A 27,438-nucleotide genomic window follows, 5' to 3' on the forward strand; every position below is an offset into this window, starting at 1 on the left:
TACATTTATTTCAGAAGCATTTTGGCTGTAGAGCAGTGATTAATACCACTGTATATATAAAAAAACCCTGACAATTCAAAAAATCAAATGTACTTTTTTAGACGTTCTTCGCAAATTGCTCAGTTTCATTTCAGATTCTCAGGCACTTGCACAGTATTGCAAAGGTTGCATGGGAATGTGTTTTTATTGATTTTTTTAAAGATAGCTTTAATTTCAAGATTTACCTCAATAAAATTATTGAACAAATTGATGAACATGGCCTATGAATTTTCAAAGGAGTAGCATACAATAAAACAAATACAAGCTGGTTGTCAAACTCTCAAAAATAAGAACTATCGACTAAAAAGTTAATACTACTAAAGAATTTCATTTCTGCATATAAATTTTACATATGATAACTAATTCTAAACTCTATTTTTCTTATATGGTCAAAGTCCAATTAAATGATACCACGTTATTTAACAAGACAGCCTACAGAATTAAATCACTACAGATGTAGTAATAATAATAAAAAAAATCCTGGTAACATTTCTTTTGGTCTAAAGGTGTCTTAAAACTTTGCTTTTTCAAAACCTTATTTTTAGGGCAAATGGGACCACCACAGTCCCCCCCCCCCTTAAACAATTATTGTGAGGGGCTTATGTTTTTAGAATGACAAGAACAAATCAACCATATCTGTTGAGAGACAGCATGGTAATGGAAGTGAAGTAAATTACAGACTTTTTTTTCTTGCAACAGTAGTGCTAAGTTTTATAATTTTATATTATTTTTAAAGCTGAAATTAATAAACTATGACTATTCCCATTCATTGAACTGGAATATACATTGGCTGTCTTGAGTCATCCTTGTCCTATTTCCTCCTTTAGTGTTGCAAATCCGAGGATGTATGGGTCACCGAATTTTGTATATGATATTAGCCTAATGCCAGAAGGTGTGAAATTGGTCTACAACTAAGTCATTTATCACCTACAGAGAGAGAGAAATGATATGTCACATTGAGTGAAAAAATACTCTGACTAGTTAGAGAGAGGGACAGAATCAAACTATTTTCTATATTATTTTAAGGCCATGCCGAGCTGCTGCCTACACAACATTGTTCTTGGACATCAACACTTGCATCTTTTGCATACAGGTTTTATTACAGCTGGTATATTAATTAGAAGGTGGATATTAGCTATGTGTAATCGACTATATCTTCCTTATTCATAGACTAGTTAGCTTTCTCATTCTTTGAGAAAACACTCTCCATATGCTTTTATATGCTTCATATGCTTATTCATTGTCATTTAACATTTACTTAATAGTCTTTAACATATCCACAAGAAATTTTCAAAAAGACATCAAATACCTGATTCTGACCACACACAGGATTTATGCCAGTTGTTCATCCATTGGCTTCAGTGGAACCACTCCAGTTTGCACCAATATATGTGATAAGAATCAGACCCCAAATCTTTATTGTCCAAGACTCAGGGGGTGTGAAAAATCCACATCCCAGGCAATGCAGTTATACCAACCTAACCCCCAGTGTAAATAGCACTGTGTTGACAAGAGGGCTTCTCCTTTCGACATAGCTACCGTCTCTTAGGGAGGTGGAGTGCCCATGCTGATGGGAGAAACTCTCCTGTTAGCATAGTAACATCTTCACTGAAGCATTGCTGCAGTGCAAGTGTAGTCCTGCCCAATACTTCAGTGCTAAGGATTGATAGCATTGGTTAGAGACAAACTTATTTATTAACCATAATTATTGTGCTGAGTGTATATGCCCTTTATTGTAAGACAAATGTGCCAGACAAAAAGCAAAAAGCGTGCCCTGCAGATCTTGAAATCTAAAGTTATGAATGGAAACGATAAAGTCTGGGGAAGACTGCAGAAGGATTAGTTGCATCTAACTACATCAGAATTACATTCTCAACAAACTCTGCCTTCCCAAAATTCCTACAGAGGACTAGCACAGGTTATTCCTATATGGGTGTATTTCACTTGGAATCCTCCTGAGGGTCGAAATGACAGTCTGGACCTATACATAGAATGCGTCCGCCCACATGCACAGGCAGAAATTGTGGAAAAACAACATCGCTTGCCTCATAACCTAAGTCGTGCAGAACGCAATGCCATCCACAGCCTCAGAAACCACCCCAGCATTATAATCAAAGAGGCTGATAAGGGAGGTGCTGTTGTCATCATGAACAGGTCTGACTACCAAAAGGAGGCTGCCAGACAACTCTCTAATACCAAATTCTACAGGCCACTTCCCTCAGATCCCACTGAGGAATACACTAAGAAACTGCACCGTCTACTCAGGACACTCCCTACACTAACACAGGAACAAATCAACATACCCTTAGAGCCCCGACCGGGGTTATTCTGTCTACTACCCAAGATCCACAAACCCAGAAATCCTGGACGTCCCATCATCTCAGGCATTGGCACTCTCACTGAAGGACTGTCTGGGTATGTGGAGACTCTACTCAGACCCTATGCCACCAGCACTCCCAGCTATCTCTGTGACACCACTGATTTCCTGAGAAAACTACAATGCATTGGTGACCTTCCAGAAAACACCATCCTAGGCACCATGGATGTAGAGGCTCTTTACACAAACATCCCACGCACAGATGGAACAAGCTGTCAGGAACACTATCCCTGATGATGCCACAGCACAACTAGTTGCTGAGCTCTGTGACATTATCCTCACACACAACAATTTCAAATTTGATGACAATATATACCTGCAGACCAGTGGCACCACTATGGGCACCCGCATGGATGTTGTGCTGAGTGGGGAATTCCTGCCATTTGAGAGAATTCACTACACTGGTCACTTGGTGGTATTGTATTTATTTATTAAGAATTGCCAAGCACTTATACAAACATGAGGAAAGAAGTGTAGGGGTGAAAGTGACTTAGGGATAGTGGAAGAGGTTCACAGGATGGCTTTCATTCTGGCATATGCTCTTTCCCTTCCATCATTGGAGAATAAATAGCCAGATAAATGAGAGAGAGAAAGCTGTGCAGATGTTTTTAGAGCTTAAATGAGAGGTGCATGGGACCATAACTGAATATCAAATAATTAATTTTATCATTGCATCTGTAATATAACCTTATGCCCACTAATGGACCAATTCAGTAAATCACCATGGAGACTCAACTATCTTATTATCTTTAGAGAAAGTCTTTCCCAGATCTGGGTTGAATCATATTGGGAGAATTGAGCTTGAGAGGTTTCCCTGAAATAAGAGGACTTCATTCACTAAGGCTCTCAAGGTACATCCACACAGCCCACGGCAGCTAGCCTCCCAGTCTGGGTTGAGAGACTGGGGCTTGCACTACCAGGCTAAAAATAGCTGTGTAGCTATTGCAGTTCAGGTTGGAGTTTGGGCTCTGAAGCCTAGGAAGGAGAATGGGTTTCAGAGCTGAGCTCCAGCCTGAGCCGCAACTTCAAAGCAATGTCTTCACAGCTATTTTTAGAGTGCTAGCACAAGCCTCACAGATCTGTCAGTCTGGGCTGGGAGGCACACAGCTGCGCACTGTGTGGATGTACCCTCAAGCTGATGCCTTTCCTCAGCATTAAATCCACACAGAATTTTTAAAGATGATGTTAATGTTTATATGCAAAATGTTGCAATATATAAATTGGTACAATTTGTATAATATGACATAAATTGGGCTGTGCAAAATTTATCATCTGTGTTCTTGATACGATTCTGCCCTGTATACTGAGCAGTTTATAAATTTATCTGAGGAGTGGTTTTAGGGCTTGCTTGCATATGAAAGTTAATCTGGAATAAGGTGAATAGTGAATTTAAAGTAGATTGACTATTCCTGATTAACTGGATGCTCTGGTTCCAGAATAACTGTACTTTATTCTGAATTATCTTCCAAAATGGATTGAAATAATCAAGTATCAGAGGGGTAGCCGTGTTAGTCTGGATCTGTAAAAGCAGCAAGGAGTCCTGTGGCACCTTACAGAGTAATAGACGTATTGGAGCATGAGCTTTCGTGGGTGAATACCCACTTCGTCGGATGCATCTGAAGGGGGTATTCACCCACGAAAGCTCATGCTCCAATACGTCTGTTAGTGTATAAGGTGCCACAGGACTCCTTGCTGCTGAAATAATCAAGAATACGGCACTCTTATTCCAGAGCATTCTCACACTGAGTTAATCAGAAATAGCTATTCCAGAATAACTCCCTTTGTAGATAAACTCTTACTAAACTCTGTGAAAGTTGTCTTTTGCGATGCTTCATAATGGGTATTTTACTTGAATCTAAAGCAAACAGTACAAAAAGGTTTGTTTGCATTGTGTTCTGGGGTTTTAGTTTTTTGATAAGTTTTCTATTTATTTTTTAGATATTTTTTTAAATGAAAGTTGCATAAAGGAGAAATATTTGATTTTGTTACCTTTTACCAAGAAGATTATGCTGAAGTGATAATCCCATGATGTTTGTTTTGTACAATTAATCAGTCTGAAGTGACGTTGATTGCAGTTTTGTAAGCATCTTGAGTTATTTAAAATTTTTGGAGTAAAACTAATTGTGAAATTCAATAGTAGGCTTTTCACTGTCATTCACTGGTTTGTAATGTGGTCAGTCTCAAATGTGAGCACCCAGAGAATATCGTCCACAAAACATAAACTTCTAACGACAGTAATTATCATCTGATCTGAGTACAGGTGGTTCATTAGTCTAGCCATTCACAACAGGTGCATATCTTCTTCGCATATTCTTGATTTTTTAAAAAATGTATTTAATCTTTTTCAACACCATTCATGGCTGAGGCTCAAAAATACAGAAAGCACTTTATTACAGTACCGGTATATATAATATTGCATTAAAAATATAATTTGAGATGACTGGAAAATGCTGATTTGTTAAGCCTGAAATGTGTCAGGGAAACATCTTGGGTTTGAACATTTGTCAAATCACAGTCAGGTTTCTGTTCAAAACTTGCATGGTTTCCTGTTGGATTGCTGGGGACCCAAGGATTTCTAGGGTACATGGCACTGGGACAGTCTCCCATACTGATGGCTCTGGGGCTAGGGACCGCAGGCTTACAGGTCTGCAGCTGTGGAGCAACTGCCATACGGACAATTCGAGGGCCAGGTATTCCAGGGCCTCCAGATGTGTAGGCCAGTACGGGTAGCCCCTGACAGCAACTGACATGATTCTTGTCTGTTTCACTACTTGTTCCTAGCCATGGTAAAATAGACAAGAATTATGTCAAATTTCAGTCACCAGTTGCTGGGGTCCTGGGGAGCATATTTCATTTTGGAAATACCACGTGTCAGTGTTTTCTTAATGAAAGAAAATTTCACTGAATTTCTGATTAAGGGGAAAAAAAATCTTGTAAAATTTTAGTTTCAGTCCAAATCAGAACAAAACTAACTTTTAAATGTCAAAATTTCCTGCAAACCAGGAATCCTGAGTTTCAGCCATCTCTATTATGTTAGCGCATGATGATGTAATTAAAAACTATTTTTTTCCACAGGAGCCCATAGATATTTATTGTGACAGGGAACACTTTTTATGTATTTTGAGAATAAATCTGATTGTCCTTTGGAATGCTGTTCATTCTATAGAAATATAATGGTGCTCCAGATAATAGTTTCCAGATGTTGATCTTCACAAGCATGTTTTGAGCGGGTTGACTATGAAGACAAATCCAAAATACATAAAGGGAAATACCCTGTGAGGGGGAAGAAGTGTAGAAACTGACAGTATAAGGCTTGGCTGGACTACAGCATAACAAGAGCGAGCACCCATGTCCTCATTTATAGTCAGAGTAAAGCAAACCTAAGTGTGATATAAATCCTTTTGCCCTGGTACTACATAGAGATATTCCCAAACTTCTCTCTTGTACACCTTTCTTGTAAGGTGGCAGGATTGAACCAAAGTGTGTGTTTAATCATATTTGAAAGTACTGAAAAGTAATTACAGTTTTGCATAAAAAGATTTGGCTTTCTAGGTTCTTTCTAAAATAAGCCAAAGTGAAGATTTAAAGATGGAATAATGCAAACACTATACAAACAGAGGTTTACTACAGCAAATAGTAAAACACAGATATTAAAAACTAGGAGATAGTTTGTTGCTGGGCAAAAATCCACAAAACTATGTTGTTTAATTTAGGTTAAGAATCCTATTTTTATTTTGTCAACATGTTGTATACTTCAAGACTAGATATGTGGCCTTTCGTTAAATTCCGTACTAAAAATTTTAGTGTAACTAGTGAGGGCTGCTGTTATGATCATTTATACTAAATGAAAAGACATTAAAATATATTTTGCCAATATGTATTTAGATACCAAAAATTAATACACAAAAACACTAGCTGAGCATTTTTGTATTTATTTATTTTGCATTTTGGAGCTGTTGTCTTTTGCCCTGAAGTTAATATATACGTATATGTTGTCTAACAGTATACTGCAAGTGACCTTGCACAAAGAGCTCAAAGTTTAAATTATGTTTCCTTTATTTGTATTAGTGACAGTTGAACCTCCAGGCATTTTTAACTCTCATTTGGTCCTCTGTACAGTGGTTACTCTGCAGATGTAGGGCAAATAGGAAGTAAAAAGTGTTATACAAGTGCTAAATATCATCAGTGGCCTGTGCAAGATACCTGGGGAGTTGGGGTTTGGTGTATCTATTGTCTTAGTAAGCTTCTGAACCCCCTTGCTCTCTGGGATGGGAACTCAACCCCAGCTCCCAAATGGATTACTAATGAGGAAATGGACTGAAATGTAGGTAGTTTTTTGCCTCTTTGGTGTTTAAAATTAAACAGAAAATATACACAATAAAATAATAATTAGAAATATAAAATATGCCCTCTTTCTCAGCCCTAACTCTTCAGATCATGAAGCATTGCTGTCAAAGAGATTACGTTATTGTATTAGTACACTCTGGCGCTCTATATCTTCTATGTATATCTTGCATCAAGACCTACTCAACACAAGGGGGCTAGTTATTGCTGCTCCAACTTGTATTTAAGGGGACATTCTAACTTACAACAGCTGGCTATGGCTCTTAAAGGGATACTACTCCAGCTGTGACTTGGTATAGCAGAGCAAAGGTCCATTTCACCACCAATGCTGGGTTGGAAATGGTAGTTGGCATAAAAGTTGGCTCCACCAGCTCAGAATGCCTTTCAACTGGCAAAATTATCAACTTGGCAGTTACTGAGAAACTCTGGCTCCTCTGTGCCACTCAGGCAACAGAGGCAGGAGCAAGGGCAGAGAATCTGGCCCAGTGCTTCAGCTAGAGCTTCCTCAATATAAACAAGAGGGAACTGCTAACAAGGTGTTCTCTGCAAGGAATTTTGGAACTTGCTCCCTCCATGTTGGTCTGTCAGATCATCAATTTAACCTTCCAAGTAATTCACAATGTCCATCTTTTTTTCTTCTTTGTGAAGGCAGTTGAGGTGGGTGTGGATCGAGGTGGATATATATGTGGACAGTTCTTTATCAGTTTTATGTTGTAATTATAACTGGCGGAAGAGGTACCCAGGACCACTGGATGGGCACCTATAGATAGCCTTAAAAAACTTAATTAATAAAAATAAATACATCTGACACAGTGTTCTGCCTCTAATTTCTGAGGCCTGTTCATAGAATATCAGGGCTGAAGGGACCTCAGGAGATCATTTAGTCCAACCCCCTGCTCAAAGCAGGACCAATTCCCAACTAAATCATCCCAGCCAGGGCTTTGTCAAGCCTGACCTTAAAAACCTCTAAGGAAGGAGATTCCACCACCTCCCTAGGAAACCCATTGCAGTGCTTCACCACCTTCCTAGTAAAAAAGTTTTTCCTAATATCCAACCTAAACCTCCCCCACTGCAACTTGAGACCATTACTCCTTGTTCTGTCATCTGGTACCACTGAGAACAGTCTATTTAAGGGGGCATTCTGATATTTTTTAATTTCATTGGGGGCATAAAAGCAATGAAATTAGTTGCTTGTTATGCAGTTGTTACCTAAGTGTAACTATGTATGTGGGAAATATATGACAATAATCTCTTCTGAACTTTGCCCGAATAAATATTGCATTTTATTGCTAACTTGACATTTTTCTTCTATGTTCCTATATCTGAGAGAAATGTCTGACATTCTTGTAGAAAAATGACACAAGTCAACACTTTTCTTATTTTTGTGAAAGAATTTAATGATGAGAAAGTAATGTAGAGTGAAGAAAGCAAAGCAATCTCAGGTGTTCCATTGTTAGGACCATCTGTTCTGATTTGTCTCCTGGTATATATTGTTACTTAGATTGCAGCATTATTTCTCTTTTAGTGAATAGATTGAAACAACAATTACTTGCAGCTGTATGAGAAAATAGGGACTTTCTAAATGTTGTGCTTTATATAGAAAGACTGTATGTTGGTGCTTAATTCTGAGCTGACTCAATTATTTCAAATGGAAAAGTATAAAAAATAATGAAAGGTGTCTAAACTTTCTGTGGGCACAAATATTTCATTACTAGATTTTTTTATCTTTGGCTGAAATAACTAAATACATCCAGTAGGATTCCAGTTATGTAAATTGAATGAGGGATGTAAAATTTCTTCAGACATGAGACAGCTTTTCTTGTAAGTGAAAAAGATGCCTGGAAAACCACAGCTATCTGAATGTAGATTAGAAGGTTTCTACTCTAATGCAATGAACATTCTTCATGGCTGGAGACAGATGAGGATGGGTAGGCTGTGGCCACCAGAGAGAAGAGGACCAGGAGGAATTTCACACAGCTAGAAGATTCCATTCGATACCAGGTGCTCAACCTGGAAACAGTGGAAGATACCTTTCAAGATTTAGCTGATTCAAGGGAATGAAGAGATGTGCAGGACATACCTGTGGATGGCAGCTAGGCCCAACCTGTAAGAGAACCAAGCTTGCTCACCAAGAGTTCTCTATTAATCCAAGGAAGACCAACTATCCTTGTTGGGTATCAGAGGGGTAGCTGTGTTAGTCTGGATCTGTAAAAGTGGCAAAGAGTTCTGTGGCACCTTATAGACTAACAAACGTATTGGATCATGAGCTTTCGTGGGTGGAGCTCATGCTCCAATACGTTTGTTAGTCTATAAGATGCCACAGAACTCTTTGCCGCTTTTACCTATCCTTGTTGGGGATTCAATAATCAGAAGAATCAAAAGAACATTCTGCAAGGACAAGCAGACAACTTGGCAGGGTTCTGTCTTGCCAGATTGAAGATACGAGATGTCACTCTAAGATTGGATGGGCTTCTGAAGTCAATGGGCAGCGATTGATGATAGTTCTACTAATAATGAATAATACTGCATAGCGGGTTGTCTTGCAGAGAATAGATGATTTCAGGGAACTTGGAAGCATGAGAGCCTTCCTGTCCTGCAAGTAAAGGAAGACAAGGCACAAGATTCTGGAAGTGGACCACTGGCTAGGTAAGTGGTATAGGCTGGAGGGTTTTGGTTTTGTGGAACTTTGGTCCACCTTCTGTAAGGAGAGGAGGCTGTATACTTTGGATGGCTTCGACATGAGTAGAAGGGGAAACAATCTCCTCAGGGACAGATTGATCGAGGTAGTTAAGAGTGAATTAAACTTGATAACAAAAGGAAGAATAAAAAGAGGGATGATACGAGCACTCATTTAGCACAGGTTGGAACCTTTTGATCTGCAGCAAAGATCACAGACTGCTTTAGCTCACAGAGTGACTGATAGCAGTACTAGGCTGTCATCCTCTACATGGACCAGCCATTAGAGGGGGTGAGACAAAGACTTTGCTAGTTGTTTTCACAGATATTTGCTGACAGCAGAGGAATGGTGAGACTTGGGAATCTTGGATTGCATTCTGGGCTCCTAGAGGGAGTATTCTCTAGTGGATGCAGACCGTTCTGTCTCTGTTCCCCAGAAGTTCAACCTCTTTTTTGCCCTTGCCTCTTCTCATCAATCTCCTTATCCTAACCCCCTCCCCATCTCCCACTGCCCAGCTCCTCATCCCAATTTTAACTCCTTGCCCAACCAGGTTCAGTCTACCCTTCTGGGCTCTTCATTCAAATCCTAGTTTTCCCCCAGCTTCCAAGGCCCTCCACTCCCAATTCCGGTTCCCTCCTAGGTCCCTTGCCCAGTCTCCTTGCTGTTGTAGGAAATATTTTCAAAGAGTTGCATAGCAGTTTTAGATATGACTCCCATAACAGTTAGTGTGAGTATGCTAACAAAATTCTATATAGTCCTTTGAAAAAACAGCTTATTTTTATTATAATTTTGTAGCTACGATCCTTTTATTTCTCAGCAAGTACCTACAATGGCAGTTCAATGATTTTTGGGTTTGTTCATCCTTATTTTTGAGAAAAAGTATTGAAGACATGGATTCGGGTTGGAGCATGTTGCATGTTGCAACCTGAAGTATCCAAGTAAATGTAGTGGTGTCTATCTTTCTCCACTACTTCAAGCTAAAGATGTAAAACTGGTTGCATTATTAAATACAGCCTCTGTACAGATTCGAATGTATTATATACCTTTAGACTGTGGTTCTCAATTCTGGGCTGTATGTACTGTACCACAAGAAAATGCAAAACCCTCAGATGGAGTATCCACAGCAACATAAATCAAGAGCATTATGTAGCAGTTTCATTTAGATCCTGAGTGTGCTGGAAAACAGGTGTATTGAGCAGAAGCAATGGTAGCTGCTGAACATGCATGTATTGATTCAGTATGATCACTGACTCACTGCTCAGCAACTCAGTCATTGTTCCATTAAAATTGATTTTTGTAGATATTTTTGCCTGCCACTGCACACAGCAATCTCACTTCAAGGAAGGTGTGGTGGAAAGATAACTATATATGAAAGGATAAATTATTTCTGAAAGGATATTAATGCAAGATTTCTTGTATTTTTAGTGTTTATATTATTTAGGAATGGATAACAGCCACCGGTGTTATCTTGGTGTTAACTTGGAGGGGGAGAGACAGAGGTCTATGACCCTCCCACTTTTTAACAAAAGAAACATAAGCACAGAAATCATGTCTCCCGCAGATTTCCCCTCCACCCCAGAATAATAGATTCTGCTAGGGAGGTGCTGCAATTACACTTTCACCCACCAGGTGCTGCTGTGGTGCCAGATGAGAGGACAGCGGGCTCACCGCTAGAGCAGCGATCCGCAAAGAGAGTGGGGACACTTTGGCATTGGACCCCTCCCCCACTTCTACAAATGTTCTGGTGCCCTTGCTGAGAGCAACCCTAACTCCGTGTTAAAATGTTTTTTGTGTCAGTGTTTTCTTTGTTGTTGTGTGTGTTTTAGTGTAAGTAGAGCATTATTACTCCAGTGAGCACATGAACAGAACCTAAATGAGTTTGATTCTTTTTTATTAAGTAGATATTGTTAAATAGGAATGTTTAAATTGTTACTCGGGGAACAGATTAAAGAGTTCAGTATTTAAATACAAAAAAAATTCTTCCATCTAATGAGGAAATTAAGCTGAATTTTTGCTTCTTATAGTGACAGAAGAGAATAAGAGAATTTCCTGTAAGGAGACTTTTTAGATCTAGTGCACCAATATTTCCTTCAAAAGCAGGGGATCTTAAGCTGAAGAGTGCAACCACCATGCCCATCTCATATTCCTAAAGTGGAAAATAGTCATGATGGGGTCCCAGTATGGCTTTAAGGAAGTTGCATTATTAAAAAGGTTGAGAACCACTGCTCCAAATCATCTTTATTAGCATGACAAATAACCTGGACAGTATGGTGCACAGTTGGAGTTTACCTATATATAAAGTGGACAGTACTGATGGGAAATGTACATTCAAATTTAGCTCTATGAGAATGTGATCTTTTACTGAAGAAGAGAGAAATTGCAATGGCAATTTGTTTCCCGGTGCTATAACCAGTGTTCTTTCTAATTTCTCCCACGCATCTGCTGAATGAATTTTGTTATGTACACCAGTATGGAGGTGATGTGTGACACATCACCTCCATATTGGTGCATATATAAAAATTCATGTGGCAGGGGTGAGGGGTTCAGAGTGTGAGAGGCGGTTCAGGGCTGGGGCAGAGGGTTGGTGTGTGTCGGGGGGTGTGAGGGCTCTGGCTGGTGTGCGGGCTCTGGGGTGGGGCCAGGGATGAGGGGTTTGGGTGCAGGCTGCCCCAGAGCTGTGATGGGATGAGAGGACTCCCCCCCAGCTCTCGCTCTCTCCTTTCCCATGGCCGCAGCAGGGGCTGGGGCTGGGTTGGGGCTGGGGGAGGGTGTGCATCTCTCCCGGCCATGGCACATCTGTGGCTGGGCTGGGTTGGGTCCAGGGCTGGGGGAAAGGAATCTGTCCCAGATGCAGCCCTGAGCAGCGCTTAATAAGCTGCTGTGTGGCCGCGCAGCTTAGAGGCAACTTAGGCTATAACCCCATCCTGGGCAAGTCATACTGACCTCAGATAGAGACCTAAGTAACATTCTCTCTCTTACAGTTTAGCAACATTTGTATAGCTTGTCATGCCAGTCAAATACTGAAGCAAATTAAAGTGGAATGAAAAGTGTGTGTGCTGGGCTGGACAAGAAGATGTATTAAAAACTAAGGGGCAGAAACAAAGAGGAGGTGAGCCCCTGCAAGTAAAAGATTGGTGGACAGCCAGATGTGATGTGTGAGGAGTAGTAGGGAAGAGAGGGAGAGTCGTCATTACCTGTGGCTGGGACCTACTTTGACATCTTGTCTTGGGCCCAATAATCCTGGCTCAGGCCTTGGATAATTATGTTTTATATTGACTTCTGTTGTCTCCAGGCCAAATAACCAATTCATGCCCTTATCTATGGCGATTTTAGTTGGATAACTATAACCACACAAAAAAATAAAATAGGAACAATCAAGTTGGCACAGTGAGTCCTTGTTTACAAGCTACAGTGCAGCACATTTCATTCTTTTGTTCAGTCTGTAATTTGAGCCGTACCTGACTGACATGTCTTCTGGAATTCTGTCAGTCCAGAATGTTCCAGACCATAAAGGTACAGTAACCACACACACAGTTGCTTTACTTCTTAAAACTCTATATACCTCAGCTTCATCATAGTAAAAAGTATTCTGTCATCCATAGTAAAATCCATTCATTGTCAAGTGCTGTGGTATAAGTGAAAAAGGATATGGTGAAAAATGTAAAAATAACAAAGAATCCTGTGGCACCTTATAGACTAACAGACGTTTTGCAGCATGAGCTTTCGTGGGTGAATACCCACTTCTTCGGATGCAAGATAAAAATGTAAAAATAATTCATGGTGTCAATATTTAATGCAGCACATAACCTATATTGGTGACATTATCAATATCTATACTTGTAATTTAGCAACCTCAAACTTCTATTGTTAACTACAGGAACCCAACGAAACAATATAAAACCTGTGAAAATGTCCCAAAATAAGTCAATATTACTTTCACTTTTTCACCTTGTTGAACAGAATCACATAACTTTCCCAAACTAAATTTTGCCGCTTTTTTAAAGCAAGGAGTGTGAGTTTGGGAAGGTAATAGTTCAGTTTTCCTAATATCAGTGGGAATAAATCCATACTTTAACTGCATCACACAATCTTAACTATGGAGTTGTTGTAATTAATGCCTCTGTTATTCATATGTATATTGTATTCTACTAATATGGTATATGTAATATATTGATATAATCCACATGCAAGCTAAATATACACAGCAGGTTGAATGTTTAAAAACAATAAAATAAATACAATTCTGGCTCTATTTTATCAATAAGTTAAAATTGTCCAGCAATAAACATAGTTTGTGTCAAACTTCAATTTTATTCTAACCCTGGATATGGGACATTTTAGTCTCTGTTAGCTTGATTTTGAGTCTCTCAAGGGCACATATGTTGGAGGACTGATACAGGAGTATACAGAAGAAAAATGTTGAAAATATGTTTGTATTTTCATTTTATCTCTCTCTTTTTCTTTCTCAAACTTTTGGTAGAAATATATGTCCACCTCTGTTATTGATCTGACACTCTTTGACTATTGAATAGTAGACTATTAAACTGGATTGCTTTTTTATTTTTTTAACTGAAGAAAGCAGCAACCATCTCTGTACTGAAGAATTTGGAGGATATAGGGAAGAATACATTAAGGAGGAAATTATAGAAGAGGGTTGTGACAAAAAGGAAGATTAATATGGCCTTAAATATGCTGCCTGTCTCCCAGTGGGCAATACAATATGTTCTATGGAAAAAAAAAACTTGGAAATGAAAATTGCTGAACATGCATTCTGTATCACTTAACAAGCTGTGTGGCTGGTGATATACAAAACTAACTATAGGACTGTCATCAACTGCCAAATGGTCTGTCTTAAATATAGTAGCCAGCCATGTAGTTTAGTTAGAGATGTCCATAGAAATTATCTGAAAAGAATAGTAACAAGGCAGAGAGTAGCCATCTGGTAAAAAGATGAAAGCATGCTCTGCTTTTGTATTCCCAATGTAATGGTGACTTCCTTTTATTTCCAAGGTCAAAAACCTTTTGTCCCTCCCAGATTAAAAGCTCTTTCTTTTTTGTAGTGTCATTATCTGTGTTACTACTTAGGTAATACAGCATTTTACCTGCATACAGTACTTGAAAAGAAGCAGCAATGTTGCCTTTTGATCATATCTGTGCAAGTGACCTGTTGCATAACATCTCCACATGCTGAATGCATGACCAGAATAATTTACACCAGTGTAACACTGTAGCTAGGTGGGACACTGACTCATCCTATTTCTCTTATTTTATCCTTTTTTTTCTCCTGTAGGCATTTATTACATGGTATATTTTGATGGACTGTGAAATACCTAGTAGCTAAAATATGTTACATTATTTGCCAGTAGGCAGGTGTATCCTAAAAGGGTTGAAAACCACAACTAAGCTATCTTGGCATGCTTATATCACCTTTCATCTAAGTTATGAAGTGAGTAAGGGTTTGCAGAACTCTGGTTATTTATAAAGTGTTCTTTTCCAAATGTGATGTACAATAATTCCTAAAACATTTAAAAAACTAAAACATAATAGGATAATTAGGTAGTAAAATTGTCCACATAAAGCTAAATTTGAATAAAATAAAACTGGTTTTCCTCCTTTTCTGGTCTATTGTTTATCTTGGAGATTTGTACTGTGAGGACTGAGTCTTTGTGGGCCCTGGGTTTTGAAGGTTTAAAAGCTTCCTTTTAAATATAAAATGTCTCTTTGATCATTGGTAACACTCAAAGATTTTTAAATTAAGTGAGGCATTAATGTGTCTTCAAATTGTGCAGCTAGATGGTAGCTATAGTGTACTGGTAAACAAGGCAAAATAACTGTTTAGTTTTTTTTAAACAAATACAAATAATAATCACTCCAGAATATGCGTGATACCATAGCCAGGGAACTTCTAATGCAGTGGAAGAACTCAGGTATTGGCTAAGTACCTTGTTTAGTGTATCATCCACAGTTTAGATAACAGTTGCCCCTTTTCACTGCCTCCCAAGTTCATTTATAGCTGTAGTTTGGAACAACAGTGATATCCCAAAAATAGTTTGAGTGTATAGTGGTGAATATCTCCAGTCCCTCCTTCTTAAAGCTACCACTTTATTTTCCTTTACAAAGATGTCATTTGTAATATACATTGATTATGTGTCTTAGCTACTTCTATGGCCCTCATTACCATAATATCTCAGTATCTTTAATGTAGTTAAACTCAAAACATCCCTGCGAGGAAGGAAAGTGCTGTTACTCCCATGTTACATATAGGAAACTGAGGCACAGAGACATTGTGATTTGGCTAGGGTAACACAGGCAGTCTCTGACAGAGCAAGAATTGAGCCCAGGTGTCTCAGGTCCCAGGTTAGAATCATTCTAATTCTCTGTTGTACATGGCTGCCTGTGAGGTTTGCTACTTCCACCAGATATTTTACTATCTTTTTGGAGTTATTAAATATGCAGTTGTTAAATTAAATGGGCGGGGGGAGCAGGGGTTCCTTCTTGTCACCTGGCTTTGATTGAAGCATATCAACAGCAATAGTCCAGGAAACCATATCATTTGATTAAAAGTGCCCATTGTGATTTTTGCAACTGTGATTACTTTGGACCAGTCTTAGTCACAGGTGACATTTCTCTTGCAGTCAATGGTTTAAGCAAGGACTGTAGATTGGGCCCCAAATGTAGCTAATGACTTGTGTGTGGCAGAGAACGCAACAGTGTACATTAGTAAAGGCAAACTCAGTTACATCCAGTATTTCCTGTTGACACCAAAGAAATGCTTTAGGAAGTTCTAACTTCCTGTGCCTTTTATTTACCAAGATTGTGAACAAGTGATTTTCATTTTTTCCCTTTCTACTCACTATGCATCTTGAGCTGCTAGAGAAGAAGTTTTTGAAGTCAACCTTAGCCAACCATTGCAATAGATATTGTCTATCCAAAGTATAGGGGAAAGTGTGTTATCTAAGCGATTGAAAACTGTTGGGAAAAGCTGGCTTTTTAAAAATTGTTATCATAGAACATACTGCAAAAATATCCAGGAGAAAAAAATCTTGGCACTCTCTTGGCTGTTGCTCCAATACTGTTACCCTGCAATGTTGGTATTTCCACAGGAGTATATTGAAAATTAGTCTGGAAAAATCACCTGAACCTAGTGTAGGGGGCTTCCTCCTCAACACACCCAGGCAGTCGATGGAGCTGAGAAATTTAAGTATTATCTCAGACTTGCCTCCTCCTCTAGTGAACTTTGGCCAAAGTTGTCTCTCAGACTCAAAGACATGTTGGCAAAGGACTCGGATTCTTTTCTTGTTAGCTCAGGGAAGTAAGCTTTAGCTTGGACAGAATTATCCCAGTCTACATAACTTACAATCAGGACAAATTCAAAGTTGTTCATTTAACCTACTGCTAGACAGAAACCTGCTTTCCTTTCTCTTCTCTTTTGCTCAGTTCACTTTAAACTGTTAGCAAAGCACTCTTTATGTCCTATTCCAAATAAAAATACTTATAGATGAGGAAATTAAAATAAACAAAAATAAACTTCCAAAACAATTTAGCCCCATACAATCATGATGTATTGCACTTTTGCCTACCCTGGTCCCTGATTAGAAAGTTGTTATATGATTAAAGCCCTCATGTTCTAATTGTGCATGTGAAAATATGGATGCATGACTGTCTTTAAATAGATGGCCAAAGTGGGTGAGGTAATACCTAAAGAAGAACTCTGTAAAGCTTGAAAGCTTGTCTTTTTTCACCAACAGAAGTTGGTCCAATTAAAGATATTATCTCACCCACCATGTCTCTCTCATATCCTGGGACTCTCACAGATACAATACCACTGCAAACTTTAAACAGATGCAAAATCCCAGACTTGTAATAATGTAGCTCATATATCATTGCTCCAAACCTTATAGGTATTTTATATTTTCTCACTAGTTCTTGTGTTTCTTAACAGGATGATGAAGTAGTACTTCAGTGTGTTGCCAACATTCAGAAAGAACAACGAAAGTTCTGCTTGGCAGCTGAGGGACTTGGGAATCGCCTGTGCTTTTTGGAACCAACTTCAGAAGCTAAAGTAAGAATTACTTCAGTAAATGCTCTCAGCTGGGGTAATTGATGAATATTAATCTACCAAATGGCTATGAATAAATTTAACTGTATACTCTTTAATATATAGTATATAAGTATAAACTATTGAGGGAATATTTTCTAGTTCACTGAGATTTGCTAAATTTGTATATTGGCAAGTCAGAGCTTTTGCTGCCCACTGCCTTTTTAATGGTAAGGGGAGTTGCATGGCTGAAACAACATTGTATAGTCAGGAGGCAAAATTTTAGGATAGTACAAGGCATGCTGTAGTTTTTTAGATGTTATTCACCACTTTCAAATCTGTTACTGTAACTGTACTGAAATTTATGATGTAGCTTGAAAATTCACCTTCCAGAATTGTTTACTAATCAAAGTTTAATAATGAACTTCTTCCTACTACGGCTTCTGTCTCTACTGCCCTAATATACTGGACTGGCACGGCCAGAAACACCATCTCCTCTTAGTGATTGCTGTTAAGTGCCGCTTCCTGTAAGGCTGGCTCAGCAGATCAGAAGCCCCGCAGACAATGACTGGCCCCTGGAAGAGAATGATACAGTAACTGAAAGTGTTTAAAGTTGGTGGATGAAAAACAGACAACAGGGAAACAGTATGAGGAAAGGCAAAAGAGATAGACGCGTGAGAGAGCTAGTGAGAAGAGTTTGGGGTAGGGGTAGAAGATATGGTGATAGAAAATAGGAAAGATGGATTAAACAGAAAGGAGTTAAGGGAAAGAAAAGATGATGTGGAGGAATACCTCTTATTGTCCTTTGCATCTTTTTCTCTTCCAGTATGTTGCACATTTGCGCTCAATTCTCATCTCTTCCTTCTTCCTATTTTCTTATCTTTTTGTTTTTAGAATTGTATCTGTCTGAATCTTCCCTAATGAAACTTTGTCAACCCAGAGATTATGAACATGTTAAGCACACAGTGGATCAATATGAAAGGTCCTGGTCTCTAACCCCAAGGGGAAAAGTCACGCTGTTGTTTCATTTCCATTTCTTTGCATCCCAGCAGTTGAATCACAATGTTTTTCCTCATGGGTAGTATTACAGATCTGTAATAGTTTTCACAAATGCGTCAATTAAAACTGCTAGCCTGCTTTAATAATAGACTTCTCTCAGAATTCCATGCTACTATGGAGTTTAAGTTGTGCCTGACTCTGCATAGGCTTTCTCTCTTATCATCATCATCATCAATCATCATCATCAATTTTTGTATCTATTAATTGGCAATTCAAAATGCAGCATAATATGTCTAACAATGGTGACACATTCAATCTTTGAGGACACCAGTCAAGATTTGAGGACACCAATGTGTCAGTCACTCACCCTGGACTCAGGAAAAAGAAGAATAGAATCTGTAACTGCACAGGACCTAGAGAAACTACAGCAGCTTTAGGGCCCTAGAAGACTGTAGTCTAAAATCTTTATGTGGTTGTTGGTCTTATTTTCTATTTGTTTTTCCTCCAAGAACATTTGTACAATGGCATCACCATTACACAGGATGAAAAATTCCTGTTGGTCTTGACGCTTTGCAGGGACACCATCTTTACAAAGAGATCCTAAAGATGATTCATTGAGAGAGGGAAATAAAATAAGTTCAGTATATACTTTAACAGACCAGTAATAGCAATTACATTTTTAAACACATTCTTATTTTCTTTTCTTTTTTTAAGAAAAGAAAATGGGTTGTTGTTTATGAAACATGCTAGATCACTTTCAGTGGAAACTGAAATCCTCAGCCTTAGTCAACATTTTTTATACAGTATGTGCATTTTTTAAAAAGCGAAATTTTCATTTTATAGTTTTTATTTTCTAAATAATATATCAACGTCTAAAGTGTCTCATGCCATCCCCATATATCTGACCTGCTTTGAACAATTGCTGATTACAAAGCAGTCTAGTTTTGTAGTGAACACTCAGGACTGGATGTCTGGAGTCTGAAATCAGGCCATTTACCTTTTTGTTTGTCATACAATCTGTAAAATGGGGATAATGGCCTCCTTACATAGGTTGCTCTCCAATTATATAGCTGAAAAAAATCCACTGACTGTTTCTTCTGTCATGAAGAATACTAGCAGATTTCAAGCACCATCTTCTATCTAAATGAGCAAATAAATTTCTTTTAGTGTTGCGCAATACAGCAGATGAAAGGGATCTGCAGCCTTGGGACTTACCATACCTTCAACTGTCTGACTTTCAATACCGATTTATATCATATGCTTTTTATTACATCCTATAGACTCAAAGCCTACCCCACAGTGACTGCACAGAAGCTTGTTTGTTTTTTTCATTTCTTGTTTTGTGAAGCTTTTTTAAAAATAATACCTACTTGTTTCTTTTATATACCTGGTATATTTAAATCTATCTTTTGATTGTTAGTTGTAGATTCTATTTTAGGGGCGAAAATGTAATGAGAAATTGTTTACTGGTTAAAGTCAGTTTAGCGCTATGGGCTGACGAATTCTCAGATAGCTTCCTGGAGAGGATTTTTTTCCGAAAGCATTTTCTTCTTCCTTCCAACCTTCTTTTCTGCCTCCTGTCCACTCCCAAAATCAGTATCAAAACTCCTATTGATTCCACAGGTCTATAGTTTCACTCCATATCTTTGCTGTTTTCCCAGACTTTTATGAATGGGTGAGTTGAGGAGAAAGCAAAGTTGTTAGTGCTGGAGGCTTTTAGTTCAGCTTTTGTGTGTGTGTGCATGTGTGTATATTAGGGTTGATTTGGAAAACTGAATTTTCATGCTATAGAAAATTCCTACATTTCAAAATCTGATGAAAAGTCAATCTCAAAATGACCTTACCAGAACGTTTTCATAATGTAAAACTTTCATTCTGATAATGTGAAAACATACTATAATACAAAATATTAAATATAATATTATGTAATAGTCAAAGTGAAAGGAAACACAGTGGGAAAGTCAGAATGAAATGAAACAAGAAAGTTAAAATAAAATACTGCATTTTGATTTTGAATAGTTTTTAAATGGTTCCAGCAAAAATTTCATTGAAATTGTCTTATTCCTGCTAAACATTTCAATTTTGATGAAACCATATTTTCTGATGGGAAAACTGTTCAATCAATTTTGGGACCAGTTTTAATATTTACACCACAAATGCATATTGAATTAAAATTCAGTGATTTGTGTATCAATATATGTATAATGTTTTTAGATGCATATAGAACATAGGATGAAAACATTTTAGAAATCCTAGAACCAGTGACACTATGCTTAATGTGATAGTAGCAGAATGAGTGAGGAAGTTTTCTGATCCACTGAAAAGTAATGGCCCATGGTCAAGGGTGGAGAACTAACTACAGTATGCCGTAAATTGCAGTTTTCTCTTCACCCACGGGTCCCATCTTGACCATGGATTTTCATGGGTCCTCAAAGTCAGATTATTTTTTTCTTTTTAGTAAATCAGAAAGCTCCCCCCCACACCTTCTGCTGCAGAACCCTCATTTCAGTATGTGTCACTAAATAGTATCCAGCCATGAGCTCAGATGTCTTTCCATTCCTGTGCCACTGGAACAGAAAAATAAAATAAAATTGTACATTCATTCTTTATTCCCAGAATGAGGAGCACCAGCTTCATGGTTAAATTTACATCTACCTTGGATGCATCATGAGGAATACATATCTAAATAGCCTATAAGGGAAGGAGAGAGTGAGTCACAGCAAAACTTTCTTAGTAGCTTAATGACGAGAAAAGAAAATTCTCTAATCTCCTGGGCAGCAGCTGCTACAGTAATCCTTCTTGTAAAATGCTGAGACAGAAAGACTGTAATATAGAATAGCCCTCCTGCTCAAGAGACATTAGAACTCAATAAGCACATCAGATGCTATATTCCTTTAGAAGTTATTCAAAACTCTTCCTGTTGCACTGTATTGATTCTCCAAGAGTGTATAATAATTGCAGTTAATTTTAACTTATCACACTGCTGTGATAGCTTAGCAATACCTGGAGGTGTGTGCAGCACCTGTTGTACTTCCTGAAGGTGTTGGTGAATAATTGTGAATTAACTGTATCTGGGCTTCTGGTATTTTCTCTATTACTACTTTGCCTCACTCAAAACATTTTTAGGACATCTGCATTTCAAACTGGTGGAAGTTATGCATATAAATATAATCCCTTACATGTTTTGACACTTAAAATTTAGAAAAAATAATTAACCAGAAGTGAAAAATTTCTGGAATTTTTATAGAAAACAACCAAAGCAGCAGAACTATTAGACAATATGAGCTAACTATATTATATCATTTCACTGTAGCTGTACTTTGCTTCTAAACTGATGTAAAGCTATAATATTTCAGTGCAGTGAAGCCAACTGATTTAAGAAATAACACCTATTATAAAAAAAACCCTACATTTGCAATGCACCAATGTCTTTTCTCCCTGTAGAAAAATGGATTGAATTCCTAGTAACAAATAAATTTAAACCTCAGTCTCAAGGGCAAAACATAATAATTTTCATATCTGTTAAAGGTAAACCCACTAAATCAATAATCTTCTGGGCACCAGCTTTGACTGTGGGTTAGCAGCTTGACTGGTAAGCATAGCGCACCTTCTACAAGATTCTTCCTTTAGGCACAATGTCTGAAATTTTATTATGCAGGAGACTGCTTGCATTGCATTCAAATCATAATCTAGAAGCAGTTGAGGAGGCTAGTTAACTATGTTTCTCTTAATGTGATCCACTGCAGAATTTAGCTGCAATACATTAGAAATAGTTGCATCTGCATAGGCCAAACTATATAGCTCACAGCTTCCATTTATTCCCATTTCTGCCACAAGTTAAGACAGGAGGTACGAGAAAATAATTTTATGAAGGAGTCTCAGGAAGCCAGTTTCATGTAAAAAAGGAAGTTTAACATATGAACCCAGACAGACAGGAAGAAATGAAAGAATAAAGGAGCATGAAGTGGTATAATGTGTCCGCTGAGGAGGAGAATAGTTACAGGACAGCTGTGGCCAAAAGCTTCAATCTGTAATCATTGGATGCTCACCTGTTAAAAAAACAACAACAAAAAAACAACAGTCCATTACTTTGGTATGTAGACACACAGCAAGATTCTGAGGGTTGGAGAATGTGATGTCTTAGAATGTAAGAATAATTTAAACCCTGTCCTTTCTGGACTGGTTTCTGTCTATTTCCGGCATAGTATTTTCTAGGCAGGTGAACTGAGATACAGTTGAATGTACTTTTCATTGAGCAAACCACCCTCACGCTCTCAGTCCCTAGCTATTTTTCCAGCTGTACCTCCTAGCCTCATGACTTTGATTGTCCCAGGCCACATCCAGCTTCAGTCTGGCCTTGGTGCAGACATTTGTTCAGACAAATTAAATTAAACAATTATGATGATAAATGCAAAACTAAAACTTCCACATTTTATAAATGAAACTGTTGTTCATAAATGTTTATAACATAGAAACGTGACCATGAAATATTACAGCATCTTTGTAGTTATCCTCTCCTCAAGCTATTAATATTCTTTTTGCATCTCTGCTAGTATGCTGCTGCTACTCATATTAGGAATACCAGTAACACATAATGATTTTTTTATTTAGAGGCAATTGTAGTCTTTCTGCTCATTATTTGTCTATGGCATATACTTTATATGCAAAACTCTACCATTTCCATGCTGTCCAGTAGTTTGTTCCTAGCCTGAAAAATGGCCCATAGTGCATTTAGAAGCAGACACGACGCATTTGTTGTACCTCAGCAACCCTCACTGTCTAGCTCCATGCTCGCAAAACAGTAATAGATGCTATTTTTGTTATCCTTAGCAGTTTGTTTTCCCTTGGACCACTTTTTCATGAAACTATTATATACATCACAAGTAACTGTTTATTTCTTTGTTGAAGATGTAGAGATGGGCACTTGACAAAGGCAGGCTGGGCAGCTGCAATAGAGTGGTCCTGTCTGGTTCCGGGAAGTGGGCAGGAGTGAGCCCATCCACAGCTAATGGCCCCTCCCCCAGCCTATGGGGAGGAGCTACTGAGCCTGGGACTCAAATAGATACGAGGAACAACAAAGCTAAAAACAGGGACGGATGTGCAGGTCCAAGGGTGAAAAGCAGGGAACCGGAAGGGAACTGCAATAGAGTGGTGGAACACAGGTATGTTAGTCCTAGAATGATAAAGGTCCTTTTTCCTATAGGCTGAAAAGGGGTTACCTCAGGTCAGTTAGACATACCTGACTCCAATTAACGGTTGCCTGAGACCTTTAAATATCCATCCTCTGGTGCAGGGGCAGCTCTAGACATTTCGCTGCCCCAAGCAGGGCGTCATGCCGCGGGGGGCGCTCTGCCGGTCGCTGGTCCCGCGGCTCTGGTGGACCTCCCGCAGGCGTGCCTGCGGAGGGTCCGCTGGTCCCGCGGCTCCACTGAAGCCATGCAGGACCAGCGGACCCTCCGCAGGCACGCCTGCGGGAGGTCCACCGGAGCCGCGGGACCAGCGGAACCTCCGCAGGGACGCCTGCGGAAGGTCCACCAGAGCCACCTGCCGCCCTCCCGGCGACCGGCAGAGCACCCCCCGCGGCATGCCGCCCCAAGCATGCGCTTGGCATGCTGGGGTCTGGAGCCGCCCCTGCTCTGGTGAGAGATTGGGAGGAGACACAAGCTGATGTAAGGCTAGTGGCAGCAGGGAGATAGGCTTCTCCAGGGTGAGAGGCTGCTCTCTTCTCTACAGGGGAAACAACCAAAGCTGAGTGTCTGTTTAGGGGAAGGACTGACATCCTGAGGCCTACAACAGGACAACACTTCCACCCCTCCCCCACAGCGAGGGGGTAGGGAAAGTTTATTCCCCCCTTTTTGTGTTTATAAATTGGTTTCTTTTTGTTTGCTGGAGCAGCACTTCTTGGGCCTACCCTCCGTTCTACTTTGAAAATACTGATAAGAAAATACAGAGCGGGAAGACAAACACTGTCCAGAGTGGGGCTGACCTCCCCTGCCCCGCTGCCAGAGGGGAAAGTGCTAAATCCAGCAGGACAAGGAGGTGCCTTGCCACACCACTTATTACAAATGGAGATCCAAATGCCACCTAAACTGGTGGAAGCTGAGATCCAGCTCTGAACTTTATGATTGGCTACAAAATCATAGTAGGCCAACCCTAAAACAAACAAGCCCTGGGTATGAACATGTTTCAACTTTGTTAAACTCAGATCCAGATGTGAACTTTGTCTCAGTCCCATCTCTCCTTCTTTGTGATCAGTGCAGTCTTGACTGGCTGGCTGGGACACTTTCATTAAGGGAAAACTTTCCTAAAGCTTATTCAAATTAATCTCCCTTGTGAGGTTTTATTTCCATCAATGTCACTCTTGGTGCAGCATGCAAAACTTACCACAGTGTTGATGAGACTGAAGAAATGTGTCTTGCACCTCTGACTCAAGTATGGGTTCCTTTGAAAGTTGTTCTGGTGGTTTTGTCCTATGTCCTATTAAAGCTGTTGTGTGCTTGACTGGCCCAGGACTGGTGGAATCTGTATTCTTCTTTAGAGATGGCCATTACTTGGTGGTTACAAATGTGTTCACCTGTACAATGTTTGTAAAGTATTTTGAGTTCTAAGAATAAAAAAAAGTTAAGTACTTCTAAATGCAACAAAATCTGGTTCATTTGCTATTATTATTTATTTAATCTTCTTTCCTCCTCTAACTACTGCCACTCTCCTCCCACCACCCCCAATTACTCTAGCTACTGTAATGGCTCATATCAAGTTAATCATACTATCTCTCATATCAGCTCTGGCTCGCTGGTTCACTGCATCCTGCCATGATGTGTTGCAGATTGGCTTCAAAACACTGATCACAAATTAAAATATAGTGATTTGGGTAAGAAAATAAATAAAATTCTTCTAAGACTTCAGTCTCCAAAGCTGTTTTGAACAGTTCCAGTTCAATGTTATCTTAACACCTCATTCAGAAAAACAAGGTGTATCCAGTGTGCAGAGTGTTGGAGATGATAACTATTTGCATTGCTTGGAAGGTCTGATTGAAAATACTGTTAAAACTTAATATTCAAGTCTCGGAGAAAATATAACTCCCTCTAGGTAGCTCTGTTCCCTGTGTATTTTAAATTACTTTGCACATCTATTACTGTATAGGTTTCCTGCATCAAACCTGCCATACGGTCTAGCTTGGTTTTGCATGGAAATTTTCTCTTGCTAGATTAGCCTCTAACTAGGACCTCATATATATAAGGTATATTTCTGAACTTGTATATGGAACCCCAAGCAATTCATATGGGTTTGGGGGAGAGATTCCTCTCCACTTTGTAATTTTCTTTGACATATTGAGACTCGGTCAGTGTAGTCTATCCAGTTTGTTACCACAGTATGCTTATTATAAATTGCTTTCCCACCACCTCTTTTAAATATTCTTTAAAATAAAATGGCATGTATTTTCAAGTTCAGAGGTACCACCTGAAATTTCCCAACATTGCTGCTGCTTATAGGTGTTGTCTCTCCAGTCCTTTATTCCCATTTCAGGCCCCAAAAGCCAAAAGCAGGGGGCAAATAATTTGTCCGGTAGCTACATCACAAGTTCATAAAAGTACATAATTGTAATTGCACCCACGATATGAATCTGTTTACTTAACACCTAATCCAAAACTCCCTCTATATTCTGATGAGATAAAAAAGCATACATCACTAAGGTTTAAATCTTGGCATCTGTTCTCCCTTTGATGTGTTTATTCATCTTTTAATATTAATAGGAGTTGCATGTATGCTGTTACGAGTTTCACTCACCACAGATGGCACCTCCTCCTGGCCATCCTGGGTGCCACCTCCTCCTGACCATCCTGGGTGCCACACCTGCTAAGTGCCACACCTCCTTCTGTTCTTTGCCCCATTGTTGTCTCATCCTGCAGAACCTTCTCACTTCAGGAACTGAAGCCTTCTCTTCATGACTTGGCCTTCTGGCCGGGTCACCATATATATTCCCTTCCAGGATCGTGTAACAAAGTCTTTCCAGGACACACCATTCCAGACAGTCCGCTGTCCTCTGCCTGGCCTGTGCCATGTTCTCCAGTGGCTGGTAGGGGAACCTAGGCTCATCCTCTACTCTGGGTCTCAGCTCAGAGGCCCTACGATTAGCACCAAGGTCTGCACTGTTATTCCATTCTGCTATTCCCCAGAGCCTTCTTCTACCTTCCTGGCTTCTCCCCTCTTTGGGTTTGCCAGGCTCCCAACTCCCTCCTCCGAGGGAGCAACTGTGGACTACCTGCTATAGTCCCAACACTCCTCCCTGGGAGTGATTGCAGCCTGCTTTCCTGTGCCTCTGTTGCCAGCTTACGGGCTTATATAGGCCCTGTCTATCCCTGCCCAGCTGAGCCTTGTGTCTAATTAATCAATGCCTGCTCCCTGACTCCCCCTCCAGGTGCAGCCTGGAGAGTTAATTGGGCCTAATTTACTTCTCGGAGTCAGTTTGGGGAGTATACCCCGTCGCACGTGCTTTGAAGGGAGATTGGCCCTTTTAATTGTTTATATTGAAAGTAAGGGAGTTTTTATGGTATGCTTTTGTCAGGGGCGGCTCTAGGCACCAGCAAAACAAGCTGGTGCCTAGGGCGGCAACATCTAGGGGGCGTCCCCTGCGGCCCCGGGGGGCAGCGGGCTGGGCTGGCGGTCCTGCCGCAGTCATGCCTGCGGGAGGTCCACCGGAGCCCCGGGACGACTGGACCTGCCGCAGGCATGACTGCGGAGGGGGCGCTCGTCCCGCGGCTCGGCTGGACCTCCTGCAGGCATGACTGCGGCAGCTCAAGCGGAGCCGCCGGACCCGCGAGCCGCCCGCAGCCGCGGGAGGTCCAGCCGAGCCACACGGGACCAGCAGTCATGCCCGCGGGAGGTCCGCTGCTCCCGCGGCTCCGGGGCGCCTCCCGCGCATGACTGCTTGGGGCGGCCAAAAAGCTAGAGCCGCCCCTGGCT

General features: G+C 39.9%; 1 protein-coding gene and 1 long non-coding RNA gene across 4 annotated transcripts in view; one reads left to right on the forward strand and one right to left on the reverse strand.

Moving 5' to 3' along the window:
• RYR3 (ryanodine receptor 3) overlaps positions 1-27,438 on the forward strand; it is a 637,001-nt gene that overhangs the window by 123,921 nt on the left and 485,642 nt on the right. The window contains 1 exon segment of the mRNA XM_039536203.1: positions 17,380-17,499. Coding sequence (XP_039392137.1) covers positions 17,380-17,499 — 120 coding nt within the window.
• On the reverse strand, positions 18,282-26,320 carry LOC120404170. Of its 3 annotated transcripts, none has more exons than XR_005597838.1 (3): positions 26,263-26,320; positions 24,859-25,078; positions 18,282-19,074 (listed from the first exon to the last, which is right to left on the reverse strand). It is a non-coding gene; the product is annotated as an uncharacterized LOC120404170 (long non-coding RNA). The 3 variants fall into 3 exon arrangements; XR_005597840.1 differs by having other exon boundaries at positions 24,859-25,048; positions 26,263-26,311; XR_005597839.1 differs by lacking the exon at positions 18,282-19,074 and adding an exon at positions 22,402-22,523.

This window comes from Mauremys reevesii, linkage group 4, assembly GCF_016161935.1.
Source record: "Mauremys reevesii isolate NIE-2019 linkage group 4, ASM1616193v1, whole genome shotgun sequence".
Taxonomy (NCBI): domain Eukaryota; kingdom Metazoa; phylum Chordata; order Testudines; family Geoemydidae; genus Mauremys; species Mauremys reevesii.